General features: G+C 44.2%; 1 protein-coding gene across 2 annotated transcripts in view; it reads right to left on the bottom strand.

Moving 5' to 3' along the window:
- Positions 1-13,924, bottom strand: part of CERS6 (ceramide synthase 6) — a 153,337-nt gene that overhangs the window by 28,338 nt on the left and 111,075 nt on the right. For both annotated transcript variants that reach the window (XM_060257270.1, XM_060257269.1), the window contains exons 5-6: positions 11,233-11,283; positions 7,239-7,331 (exon numbers count right to left, since the gene is read on the bottom strand). In XM_060257270.1, coding sequence (XP_060113253.1) covers positions 7,239-7,331; positions 11,233-11,283 — 144 coding nt within the window. The remainder of the gene's footprint in view (positions 1-7,238; positions 7,332-11,232; positions 11,284-13,924) is intronic.

The raw sequence follows: 13,924 nt of genomic DNA, 5'->3' as shown, positions 1-13,924 counted from the left end.
TCTTAATGTTTTATTATTGTATTGTTCATTTTAAATGTTGTAAGCCGCCCTGAGCCTGCTCTGGCGGGGGAGGGCGGGATATAAATAAAATTTTACATTTACATTTACATCGAAATTAATGTCTAATATTTACATATGGTGATGTTATGGACACATAAAGGGGTCTTCTGTTCAGACTGTATTTTGTGAGAAAAGCGAAGCTAACTCCAAGGATGCTGGATTTAGCTAAAGCAGGAGAATGTTTATGTGTTTCAGTCTTTTTAGGGAGGCGTGAAATTGTAGAGGCAGGTTTAGATTCCTTTGGATGAGAATTGCAACATCTTTCTAAAATTTGTTTTGGTATTCCGAGGTCATCTCCCATTCAAATACTGGCCAGGCTGGCCCTTCTTAGCTTTCGAGATCAGGCTAGCCTGGGCTATCCAGGGCAGGGTCAGCAGTCACTACTAGTAGAAGATCATTGTTCTAGAGCATTTGCTGAGGTTCAGGACTCTCGGAGCAGAAAGCAGTTTGTTCCCGGAGTTCAGCAGTCTTGTACTGTTAGGCAGGAATTCCCAGTTCTTCATTTCATTTCCCTTCCCCACAGTTACTCACGTACCACCAAGTTTTCCAAACTCACAATCCACTTAGATTGTACTAGATGTGGATCTGTATTATCATATAGTACAAGAATCTATTCAATTCAGTGAGTTGTTCCCAGTGAATTACCCACCCTGAGCCTATCCTACAGGAAGGGTGGGTAAAAAATCTTAATAAAGAAAGAAATTGGCACATGCAAGATGGCTTTGTTTGGGACAGTTTTTGTTGGATATCCCAAGAAGTTGCCCGAGTTTTGTTCGGAGGGTTTTTTTTTTTTTTTGTATTTTCCCTACCATGAATGTCTCAGGCACTGAGCTGGATTTGGAGCCAGAAAGATACTGTTAATGCTGTTCAACAGATTTAATCTGCAAAGGGTTTGCACAGAAGGTCATGCAGACTTATAACGGTGGCATGTCTCCTGGCCAGACATTCCTTCATTGGCCTGATCTTGATTAATCATCCAAGATGACTGGCTTAAAGTTTCATCTGTGGGGTTGGAGATAGTTGCCAGGTAGGTGGAGAGGATCTCTGTATGTGTTTGCATGAAAGACTTATCCTAACTGGGAAAAGATAATGCCCCTCCTCAGTTGAGGCAGAAATGACAGAAGGGTGAGGGTGAGAAACAGTTTGGAACAAAGAAACAGAGCTGAGAAGTTCTAGCTGGAGTTAGCTGGAACATGGTCTTGGAATTGTTGGAGGGTGTCATCTGCAGGGACGGTGCCAGGCTCAATGGTACCCTAGGCTGGGAGGGTGGGGGCCGTCTCTTCCTCCCGGGCAATTTAAATTGTGTGGGAGGGTGCCCAGGAGCAGCTGCTGCCTTTCCTGCACCTGGGAAAGGTCCCACTGATCAGCTGATCTGTGGGAGCCTTTAAATCACCCAGGAGGCTGGCACCTGCTCCTGGGCACTCTCCTGCAGAAGCAGCCAGGCCAGCCTCCCTCTCCATTTAAAGAGCCCGCTGATCAGCTGGTTGGTGGAGGTCTTTAAATCAGGAGGGAAGGGCAGTGGCTGCTTCTGCTGCTCTTCCTGTGTGATTTGAATCACCAGCGGTGGCAGGGATGGCCTTCAAGCATCTCTGCCATGGCTTGAAGGCTGCCCCCGCCAGCAATTCAAAAAGCACGTGAAGAGCAGCAGGAGCAGCTGCTGCCCTTCTCATGTGATTTAAAGGGCAGGCTCTTTAAATGGAGGGGGAAGCTGGCCCGGCTGCTTCTGCTAGTGCTTCCATGTGATCGGGAGAGTGCCCAGGAGCAGGCACCGGCCTTCTGGACAATTTAAAGGCCCCGCTGATCGGCAGGACCTTTCTCACTTGTTTTAAGTTGCCTGGGTGGGAAGAGGAGACCCTACCCTCCCAAAGGGCACCCAGGAAACTGGTTCCCTGGAGCAGAATGGCTTCTTAGGATAGTAGATTCAATGGCTTTATATTCCATTGAAGTTTCTCTCTCCAAACACCACCCTGCCCAGTCTCCACCCGCAGATCTCTAGGAATTTCCCAACCTTGAGTTGAGAACCCTAGTGGGTAGGCCTGTTTCACTTCCCTACTTGAAGGTTACTATGAGCAGAGATAAGCTAAGCGCCTGCACGGAACAGCCAACAGGATAAACCCCCAGGAGTCTATAGTTCCTCTGGGGAATATCCCACACTCCCTTTAAGGGACTCTCAACCGGTTGCACAATATTCTGTATTTTTCAGGCCTCATCAAATAGCTTTTCTGGGAAATAATATCCCTAATATTTAAAAATGCCGCATCTTGGGAGGCCTGTCTTAACTACTTGTACAATCAGTACTGGCCACATCCTATGCTATATTGCTACATATTTCGTGATGACACTTCAGATATTTCTCAGTGGGGTGGTGCTGAGCTTGGACATTTTGGAAGCAGCTTGCTTACCACCTTGCCATGAAATTAAATGTGTGGAGCCATTCTAATACTGCCCCCTAGTGTACTAAAATATAGAAACTGAAGGAATGCTGGTAATCTGTGTGGCGGACAGAGTGCATGACAATGCCAGAAAATATTTGTTAGGGAGATTTATTTATTTCATTTTATTTGTATTCCGCCCTCCCCGCTGAAGCAGGCTCAGGGCGGCTCATAGCATGAAAACACTAAAAACAGTTAAAACAACAGACATTATAAATCATACATTCTATAAATTATTCATTTTATAGTTAAAGCAATCAAAATTTGCTTGGTGCTAGGTCTTGATGTTATACATATTTCAGTTTTCCAATGGCAACGGTATTCCTTCTACGATGCAGGCTCCATGTTAATTAAAAGCCAGCTGGAAGAGAGTAGTTTTGCAGGCCTTGCGGAACTGGGCAAGGTTCTGCAAGGCCCGCACTTCCTCTGGCAGTTGATTCCACCAGTGGGGGGCTGCAATCGAGAAGGCCCTTTCTCTGGTGACTTTCAGTTTGGCCTCCTTCGGTCCAGGGATTACCAATAGATTTTGTGAACCAGATCGAAGTACCCTCTGAGAAATATATGGGGAGAGACGGTCCCTAAGGTAGGCAGGTCCTCGGCCATATAGGGCTTTAAAGGTAATAACCAGCACCTTGTAACAAATCTGGTATACTATTGGCAGCCAATGCAGTTCCCGCAGCCCCGGCTGTATCTGCTTCCACCTAGGGAGCCCCAATAGCAGCTCGACTGCTGCGTTCTGCACTAGCTGTAGCTTCCGGGTTCGGCACAGGGACAGTCCCATGTAGAGGGCATTACAGTAGTCCAACCTCAAGGTGACCGTTGCATGGATCACTGTTGCCAGGTCGTCGTGCTCCAGGAAGGGGACCAACTGCCTCACCCGCCTAAGGTGAAAAAAGGCAGATTTAGCAGTGGCTGCTATCTGAACCTCCATTGTCAAGGCAGGCTCCAGTAGCACCCCCAAGTTCTTGACCTTGTGCGCCATTTTCAGTGGCGCACTGTCAAATAATGGTAGGGGGATTTCCCTGCCCAGACCACCGCGACTCAGGCAAAGGAGCTCTGTCTTCACTGGATTCAACTTCAACCTACTCAGCCTGAGCCATCCTGCCACAGCTTGCAACGCCAGATCCAGATTTTCTGGGACACAGTCAGGCTGTCCGTCCACCAGTAGATAGATTTGCTATGTGCTTGGGATTGCCCCGGTCTTAAACATTTCTTCCACTGTGCACTAGCACAGACAGAATCATTCTTCTCCCAGGACAGCAGAATCACTCAGATTATTTCTGTTTTCATCTGTCAATAGTCCCGAGTCAGCTAGACCACTGAGCCAGAATGCTTTTTTAGGGGGAAAAAACAGTGAGAAACCGGAGTGCACAGGATAATTAGAAGCTACAGCTAAGTACAGGCTATCATGACACAGTCAAGACCTCTTTTGAGAGCACTTTAATGTGCTGTGCATAATTTAACTTTGCCCCTCCTCTATGATTTAAAAACATTTTAAAAAACTAGTAAGGAAGAGGACATTTTCTAAGATCTGCTCAATACTGACCTCGAAATGACACCACTTTCTAAAATGCCAGCTGCTATCCTACCCAAACCTAGAAAATCCATACATAAATTTGACTGATTGTAAAGCAAATGATATTCTGGGACAGACATAAGCTTCTTAGCCCTTTTCCTCCCCAATGATTTCTGTACTCCATAAAGTGCAATCTAAGGGCAAAAGGTAGATACAGTGCCAAAAAAGAAAAGATAAAAGAAGGAAAATAACAGCGCACCAACTCTTGGGCAACCACACATCCTAATATTTAGAAAGCGGATCAGGTACACATCATGCCTTGCGAATGGCTATAAAGTTCATCTACTTGGTCGTGTGACGTTTGCTGATTGCTGAGCCGATAATATGCATTGGACTGCAGCTACTGCTCATTAATCTTCGGTCAGGCAGAGATAATCTAATGGAATTTATACCCCCACCAATAACTGAAAGCGGATTTTGAGAATCAGCAGTCGGTTCCCATTGGAAGCTGTTTTCATGTTGGGAATTTGCTATTCGGATAAACAGCCCGGTGAGCACATCTTTGTGGCCTCTCATTTTTATAGGGTGAATCACACCCATTCATGGGTAACAACTGTGCTGAATGAGGTATGGTACCTCCTCTTCCTCAGCTCCAGCATAATCCAGACTTGTCAACAAAGCTTGCTCAGTTAGTCCCAATAAGGCAGGATCTTCAAAGCCGACTGACAACTGAGACGTGAGACCTGGGGAGGAGGATGAGCCCTCCTCTCTCCAGCGTGTTTTTGCAGATTAAGGAAGACAACTGCGTTGTTAGTAAGCAACCAGTGGGAAATTTACCAGCATTGAGGGGGCTTTCTGACAACATTGTGATGTCACCATGTAGGGGCAACCTCTAGCATTCATCTCAAGCCCTATGGCTTAACCACAGAGTTTTGGGAGAATGCTAAAGCATTGCCCCTGTGTGGTGATGTCACTTCTGGGTCATGCTGGAAGTGGCATCACTGGTGACAAGGGAAGAGGACTGTTGGTGGGAGGTGACCTGCCAGTCCAGGGGACCTGGAAGCTCTAGCCACCAGACTGATTAGGCTTGGACTCAAAGGCGCTGGTAAGGAAAGTGGGCTGTAAGGGATCTGCACTGTGCTTTGGAGAGTGGGGATGGGCTTGGGTGAGGGTGTGAATAAAGAAATTGCTCAATTCGGATGGAACAAAGTTCGGATGCGGGTATATTTTAATTATGGTTCATTTATGAAACCAAGATTTGGATCAGGAACTATCATTCAGTTCTTGACTTCCATTTATAAATGCTGGTTTTGAGCTTTTGATTTTGAGCTGCTCTGGCCAGACATCTCTGTAGCCAGGGACTGTGTTAGTGCGACACCAGCAAAGAAGCCGGGAGGTCCACATTTTATGTCTCCCTCCTTTTCCTTTCCTGCTACCAAAGGGGCAAAAAGCAAGGTTATCAGGAAGTTGGGCCTTCAGCTGTTTGAACAACACTCAGAGACTCTCTAGATTACAGGACCCAAGACATGACATGGTGGGAAACTGAGCTAAGAAGTTATCAAAGATTTCAGGTTTTCACGGCTGGTAACATCATTAGGGTTTGTAGAATCTTTCGGGATCAAGTGCCGTGTTCTACTGGAGAAAGTTTTCCTTCTAGACGTTTTGTTCTCAGCTGTGGAGAACATCCTCAGTGGCGTTGCAGCCGGAGCAGGCGCTCTGACCTTCTTGGCTGCTGTGCATTGAGTGGGGCCAGGGCTGCTGGAGAGCTGTTATTTCTAGGTTGGAGGGGGTGTGGTGAAAGGGCAATTGGTTTGTGGATGTGCCCATTGTTTGGTGGGGCTTCCTGGAAGGGTAGTGATAAGGAAACTGGCTGTTGAATGTGACCATTGTTCTGTGTTAATGGCTGGGAGGGTTGAAAGGGGTGTGAAGATAAGGAAGATGGTTGTTGACTGTGCTGATTGTTCTGTGGAATATGCTGGTTGTTCTGTGACTTTCTGCAATTTATAGTCTGTAGGGTGTTTTGCAGAGCTGGGTACCAAGATTGGTGGATGAAAATGCCTTCTTCCTTTCTGTTAAAATTGTGCTGGTGTTTGTAAATCTCAATAGCTTCTCTGTTCAGGCGGGTATGATAATGTGAGACCGTAGAAAGAACTTCAGTTCTTTCAAAGTGGATGACGTGGTCTCCTTCTTGAAGTGCTTGTTCTTAGCTTGAGCTAAGAAGTGTTTTTGTAACAAAGCAGAACATCTAGAGCCAATGGAGCTCCTGCTGGCACACAAGGTTAATTTATTTATATTTCAGATTTCTGAATCACCCAATTCCTCAGTGGCACAGGGCTCTGGGCGATGTATGAGTTTAAAAAATCAATACAACAGTGTTAAAACTAATAAAATGGTCTTTCCTGTATTATTAAACAGTATCTAGATGGCACCTCTAATTCAATCCTGAACCCTCTCTGGATCACGCTGCCATCTTGCAAGGAAGGTGAGGAGGAGGCCAAGGTGAAAAAGATGGGGGGAAAAGAGGAGGGGGCCAGCCATGATGGAAACTGTTGCTGTCCTCAACCAAAAAGCATGTTTGCAGCTAAACTTCTCCCTCCCCCCATGAGTCAGCCAGGATAAGCTGCTCTCCTTAAGCTGGCATGGACACAGAATAAGTGCAGCCATGGTGGAAGAAAAAAATTGGTGGTATGCCAGTTCCTAAACAAAGGGTGTTAAATGTAGTGTAAACTTGCGTTCCACAGACCTGGAGAACACACCGCAGTTATTCCTGCCACTGCTATGTGCTGACACCGAGATGTAATAAGGGCAGGAAGGCTGTAATTAACCAATAATTAACCAACAGCACTTATGACTTGATGCAGAATTTGACTGCTGAAACGATTGTTTGCAATAACTGCAAAGCACCCCAACCCTGCGAATAGTCCCTTAGTTCTTATCTTTGGCGTTCTAATGCCACACCAAGGGCAAATGCTTTCCTGCAAGGCCACAGACTAATCTGCAAGGGGAGCAGGTATTAACTGGTGGTCAATGTTGCAGACGTTGTTTCTGGCTGTTCCATCAAAGCAATCACCTCTCCCATGCCACTGCAGCAAAATTCTGCAGGACTTTGCAGCCGCACAAATAAGATCTTGCTAATTCAAGCATCCAAGCTAACACATCTATTCCCTCAAGGGTTAGCCAAAGTTTGCTTTCACAAGCTGACTGTAGTTTAAAACACTGGCTGTTCTTACCTTCCTTTTGATGTCAATGAACTGAGAAAACATTAAGGACCAATAGAATGATAGCTCAACTATGTAGTAATAGTGAAGCTCAGGTGTCAGTGGCTGAAAGGCAATAGGAAAAGAATGAAGAGGTTAACAAACAGTTAACTTGCAAAGAATCCAGATATTCACTAGAAAAAGAACAAAATCCGCAGACCATCTATGGAATATTTTGTACCTAGCGGATCTCTTGCGAGTTCCTATTCCACATCTGAAGATTCTTCCTTACAACAGATACCTTCCTTTTTCTTTACAACTAAATACTAATGATATATGCCTTCCTTGAATTGTCAAGTTACCATGGTACAGGGAAAACATTTTCAGCACACAGAAACAAGATCAAGGATTGTGACCAGTTTTTATAATTGGGGCCTCTCTCATATGCATTCACAGTTCACAACTATCAGGCTATCTTTGGACTATTTATATCAATGTTCACTTATCAAGAAGGTGAAGACTCAATAACACAGTTTTAGAGGGGCACCATGCTGGTCTGCAGTCGAATAGATAGATTTGAGTCCAGTAGCACTTTAGAGACCAGCTACAGTTTCAGAATGTAAGCTTTTGAGAGTTAAAGCTGCCTTCAACAGACTATCTGACACCATCCGGAAATGAAGAGCAAGCCTAAAGTTACCTACGGTGGGCTTTGAACCTCACCAACAGTTAAGGTACACCTAGTTACAATCCATTATTTTGTCTATTTGGCCATGAAAGTGAAATGTTTCACTGCCTAGCTGCATGAGGAACCCCACTGCTTCACTTGCTAAGATTCTGTTAGGAACGTAAAAAGAGCCCTGCTGGATCAGACCAGTGGTCCATCAAGTCCAGCATCTTGTTTCACACTGTAGTTAACATTTGTTCTGAAAGGTCAAGAACCCGGGCACAGAGACCAAGACCTCCCACTGATGTTGCCTCCTAGCACCGTTATTCAGAGGTTTACTGACTCTGAATTCAGTAGCTATGGATGAACATAACCTCCACAAATCTGCCTAATCTCCTTGTAAAGCCATCTATTCTGTGTATCTCTAACTAATCTTGAACTAGAACAGGTTACCACTTCCGCTTGTGGCACACTGCAGGCTAGAATGAAATGGAGGGCAGTTGAACAAATAGTCTTTTTCTTGCCTCAAATTCTATTATTCTACAGAGCTCAGTCATTCATATGTGCATTGTATCTCAACAATAACATGAATGTAACCGCTTTTCAGTCTTTCATTCTCATTATGATTTTAAAATGTGTTTTGTATTTTATTTAAAGATTCAACACTTTTCAAACCTACAGCTTGACTGGCAGTTATCGAGTGCATACTTGCATGGTTGTAATAAAAGAATCCAGGACACACAACTTGGACACACTTGTAAATTTTTAAACACATATTTAATGCAAAGACAGGCTGAGAACTCAGCTCTGGTCTTTCCTTTTCTCTCTGCACTTCTGACACAGGCCCAAGGTAAGGTAGACACTGGGCTTGTAAAAGAAAAAGGCATAACAGGGTTAGTATCAACATGTATGTCTGAAATTTGGTAGTGTAACAGTCAGGAATTGGGACTTCAGTGGAGGAATCATTTCAGTGTTACCTGAGAGCAGGAAAAACAATGTTACACTTATCTGTTACTGTTGTTCAGGTAACTTCTGTGCAGGCATACATTGGGATTATGTATTAGTAGGCCTTCCTTGGAGAAGTTATACAGCTGAAACCCACCAGAGAGTGCTGCTTACCGAAGCAGAATTGAACCGTTCCCACCGAAATGGCAACGTGCTCTGCATGCCAGTGTTCCCATTCCTTCAGCTCCTCCATCAAAGCAGGACAAAAGAGCTCACAGAGGAGCAGGAGGGAGGGAATGTGCGCCTGCACAGAAGATATTTGATGAACAAATTACAGATAAGTGCAGCTCTGTCTTCCATCTTTGATCTTCTGTGCAGTCCCACATGGGGAGTCTAGCAAGCTACTCACCAGAAATGGGGTGTAGCTTGATGGGGCTTACTTGAAGAGCAACTGAAGGCCTGCTTTTCCCACTTAAGCCTCTCTTCTCACTTGCAGATCGAGTGTGTAATGATGGATAAATGTGTCATCCTAGGACCATGTCTATATATTTCCACTAAGAGAATGCTGTTTAGGAAGGCCCCTGAAGATGTCTGGGCCCTTTTTTAAAAATTTGATTTATATCCCACCCTCCCCACCGAAGCAGGCTCAGATTGAGTGTGCATGGACCTCTTGGGCATAACACATCTTGATGGCAGAGACAATCCATCTGGACAACGACTGGGGTGAGGACCTTTCCCCCTTGTTGGGCCCTGCATAGCACACAAAGAGGGCTATGCCACTCTTAAATTCCTTAGACCTTTGCAGATAAAATAAGAAAGGTCCTCCTTAAATCTTCTAGAATGTGTCATTTTCTTTCACTTTCTGAAGTGGGTAAAGGGGAAAAATGGGTAGAATTACCTCTTGGGATAGAAGAAACTTAGATACCACCTTAGGTAGGAGGTGAATGCTCGGTCTTAGAACCACCCTTACTGTGAAAAAAATGAGGACAGCGGATTCATCCTGAGAGAAGCCAACTCATTAACTTGTGTTACTGAAGTGATGGCTACCAAAAAGCAGACCTTCTTGGATACAAGAGTAACTTACAAGTGGCAAGGGGGACAAAAGTCTCAGCATCAGAGAGCACCACTGGGGAACCATCGGAGCTCTAGAAGGATATATGCTAAATAAATCGTTTAGGAGAGCCTGTGTGAGAAAACTGCAATCCCATCCATTCCTGGGTGGCGATAGGAAATGACTGCTGAGTGGACCTTAACTGAAAGATAGGACAAGCCTGCAGACTTAAGAGAGAGCAAATATTTAAAAAAAACTGGGCCAAGTGTGCCCCAGTCAGGAGTACACCCCTGCCTTCACACCAGATGTAGAAACAGTTCCATTTCAGTAGGTAGGATGGCTTGTGACAGCGTAGATGAACTTTGTTAATCGAACCAGAAAACAGCCCTAGCCAGAAGCCTCCAGCCTGCCAAATGAAGGTGGCCTACACCATGATGGCATAGAGGCCCAATTTTCAGCAAATCCAGGTTGCTGGGCAGGAAAATATAGTGTCCCCATGCCAGGTCTCAGAATCTCAGAATATGATTATGAGGTTGCAAATCTTCCCTAGGACCTTGGTAACTATAGGGAAAGGAGGAAAGGCATTTCCACACATGTAAGTGCAATTATTTCTCTTCAGGGTTTTGGATGCTTTTTAAAATTTCTCACATGCTCCACAAAGTGTAGTATATTCCCACTCTGAGTAGATAAACCAGGAATTTATTATATAATCGTGAACATAAAAGGCACAGCACAGAAACCACTTCCAAAATAAGCAATTAGTTTCTGGGACAGATGTGGTTAAAGTTAGACAGCAGTAAAATTTCAAGTTCTATTGGATAAGATCTTTATAACTCTTCTGTGTTGTTATAATTATAGGGGAAAGACACATCCATGTGATTAAAAATAGAAACATTTAAAAAATGGAAATCCTGAGAACTTCCTGAAATGGCTCATAATTAAGGGCTTAACATAATTATCATCAACAGCTCTTTGCATCTGGGAAGAAGGAATTGCCATAAATGGAATGGGTCCATGAGATCCAACGCTTTTAAGTAAGTTTTTGAATGTGAATTCCAAAGAATATTTCCTCTCTTCTGCCCCTTTCTATTTCAGCAGTATTTAGCACCAGACTAAGTGTGCAGAAACTGCTTAGAAGAAGGAAAGACAATTTGGTGCAGGCAAAACTCTATATAGGATTCACGGGGGAGACATTCTGCCCATACCACTATGGAGATATGCCCTCTGGAATCTGTGCCACACCCACCACTTTCATACTCATAAAATAACAGACAAGGCTTTTCAAAACAGCATGAAGTTTTCTCAGTTATGCAGCAAGCGCAAACAGTTTATTCTCATTTTCATGCAAAATAGTAGCCCTCCCTTACCTGTAAAGGGTATCCTGTCCAGCACTGCCTGGTATTCCACCACCATGGGTTCTTTAAAAAGAGAGAGGGAAAGAAAGAGAGGGAAAAGAAGTATAAACAATATGAAATCTAACAGGATCCTCTGTGCCACCAAAATCAGACACTCAGTTTCTACCAATGAAGGCCATACCTTTCACTTAGTTAAGAAAGCTGACTTATGCCCTTATCTTCACTAAATATACATAGGAGATACGCATTCTCATGCTGGATCACACCACTTAGCCAGGCCTGACTTTTTGCATTTATTTTTATATGCTGCCGTGAGGTTTTTCACTGCTAGTGTACCTTACATGCTGTTTATGTGCCATTTGGTGCACAAATTACAGCAAAGATTGCACCCGTTTGTTAAGAAAAACTAGGCATGAGGAAAGACAATGTGGCATGAAAAATAAAGATTCACATGTTTGATTCTGCACAAAGGAAAAAGTAAACTCAAAACAAAGATATGGAGTCAAAATTGTGATGTTACATCCCTATATCTCGCCCAATATTACCTAACATTTCTAACGGTGATTGGAGGAGGGGACACTTGGCAATTCCTCACTCCTGAGGCAAGTCTCTGACCCTCCAAATATTCCTGAGGGTCCCCATCCCCCCTGGGAGGAATTTCAGGACACAGCAACAGGGAAGAGTGGGGAAGTTATGCTTCTGGGGGTAGAAATCCTTCCATCTGCAGAAACTGTGAGCAGGATCCAAGCCATTCTGTTTCCACAATGGCCTCTGGGAGTTCACTAGCAGGGGGCAGGATAGCTGTTCCTTGATTTCTGTATGCTGCATCAGGATCTTGGAAGCATGCGGGTTCTATATGCAGACATTCCAGTTTAACTACCATGGCTAACAGCTATTATTAGACCTCTCTGCACTACATCTGTCCAGTCCTTTTTAATGAAGCCACTTAAAAGTCCTGTTTTGCATTGTTGGTTAACTCCAGAGCACTGCAAACAAGCTCTGCTTGGGGAATTCAGTTTTACCACCACCACCACTCCTCTACAGATTAATGCTGCCCCTGCAGCTAGGGAACCCCCCCCCCCTTTTCAGAAAGACCACTGGGAATGATATGGAGGGGTGTGTCTTCAGTGGAGGGGGGAGCCAGCAAAAAATCTCCCCTTTGCTGGATGAAACACCCTTATGTCAGCAGAGGATGGAACTTTTTTCATCTAATTCTCTATGAAGTAATAATTTTATATACTTTGTACCAGCTGTATAGATTGATTATGCATCTGATATGTGAACTATTCCTGTGAACAATTCCTGAATATGTGAACTATTCCTTACCCGTGCTATTCTTAACTTGGCAGAGGCCTGGGTTTTCTTCTTTTAGGAAACAGAACCAAAATGTAGAGAGGTGAAAATTCAGTGCACACAGCCTTTTGAGATTACCCAGAGGCAAAGTAATAACAAGGTATATTAAGACATACTGCACCACATAAGTAAACATAAATAACCCCAACAGTCCCTTCCCTTCAGAAAAGCCAAAAGTTGAGGTGCAGAAACAATTTTCATTTAGTTTTTGCCTACTTGCACAAGATGTGTGACTATTTATCCTCCAAGTTCCTGAAATGCAAGAACACAAAATCCCTCCTAAATGAAAACCATTTCCTGACATTTGGAGAGTAGAGTAGATATTTTATGAGATATTTTTCTCATACTGTTAAAATAAAAATGTAATTAGATATTACATTTACAGAGACTGGAGAAGGAGATCATCACATTTTTACCTTTCAGTGGAAAGAACCTTCTTTATGGAGGAAGAAAAAAAAATCCCACTTCTAAAATTAAAGCTTAAATTCTCTCTGACATCTGAGTCTAGGAATCATTCATATTCTGCAGGGTTCTGCCAGACTTTAGAAGCACACACTGACATTGCATTATTTTGTGTGGCTAAGGAAAGGAAAATATGGGAGAAAGACATGGGCTGGCTCATTTCACACTGGTTTCTATGGAGTCCTGCAGGACAAACCAAATGCCGGCAATGTGAGATACAACTGGGGGAGGGGGAATGGGGCTTCTCCCCACTCCAAACACTGTAGTCATTATAAGCAAAAAGCACATGTCATCTACAGCTTACAGGTATCTCAAATGACAGCTTTATGTACCACTGTACATCAGGGGACTCCTATGGAGTTCTTCTGTCCAAACAAGCAATAACAGAGATGGGCACTAGGAAGCTTCATAGATTCAATTACTTAGTGTCAGGGGTCATCTTGCAGAAAAATAGGTGGTAGAGCTCATTAAAATAACTCATTAACATATGCCACCGCCCCCCCCCCCCCAAGCCAAAAGCTACCTGAAGCAAGAAAGAGAGCCCCGGTCCAGTGAGGCTTGCTTGGGCTCGCTCACCTGGGGCTCTCCTGCGCCTCCCTCCAGTCAAAAGGCCAGCAAGCTACCCGCCACCCAAAATCACATAAGGAGTAGAGAAGGGGTGGCATGGGCTTCTCCAAGGGTTAATGAGGGCTGCTGGGGGTGTGGCAAAGCTCTTGGTGGCTGGGTGGCTGCTGACTCTCCTAATCCAGGGATTGTTATACAGCTGCACCTACTATTCAATGGACAATGTAGGTGGTGAGGAAGGGGAGGGCATCAGAAAGGTTCAGGAGCTGTGCTCCTGTGAGCTCCTGCTGAATCTGAGGCCTGCTTAGTGTGTGTATATAGTATG

Source organism: Heteronotia binoei, chromosome 16 (genome assembly GCF_032191835.1).
Source record: "Heteronotia binoei isolate CCM8104 ecotype False Entrance Well chromosome 16, APGP_CSIRO_Hbin_v1, whole genome shotgun sequence".
NCBI classification, from domain to species: Eukaryota; Metazoa; Chordata; class Lepidosauria; order Squamata; family Gekkonidae; genus Heteronotia; species Heteronotia binoei.
The sequence above is the reverse complement of the archived record's forward strand: the minus strand, read 5'-3'. Positions and strand labels throughout refer to the sequence as shown.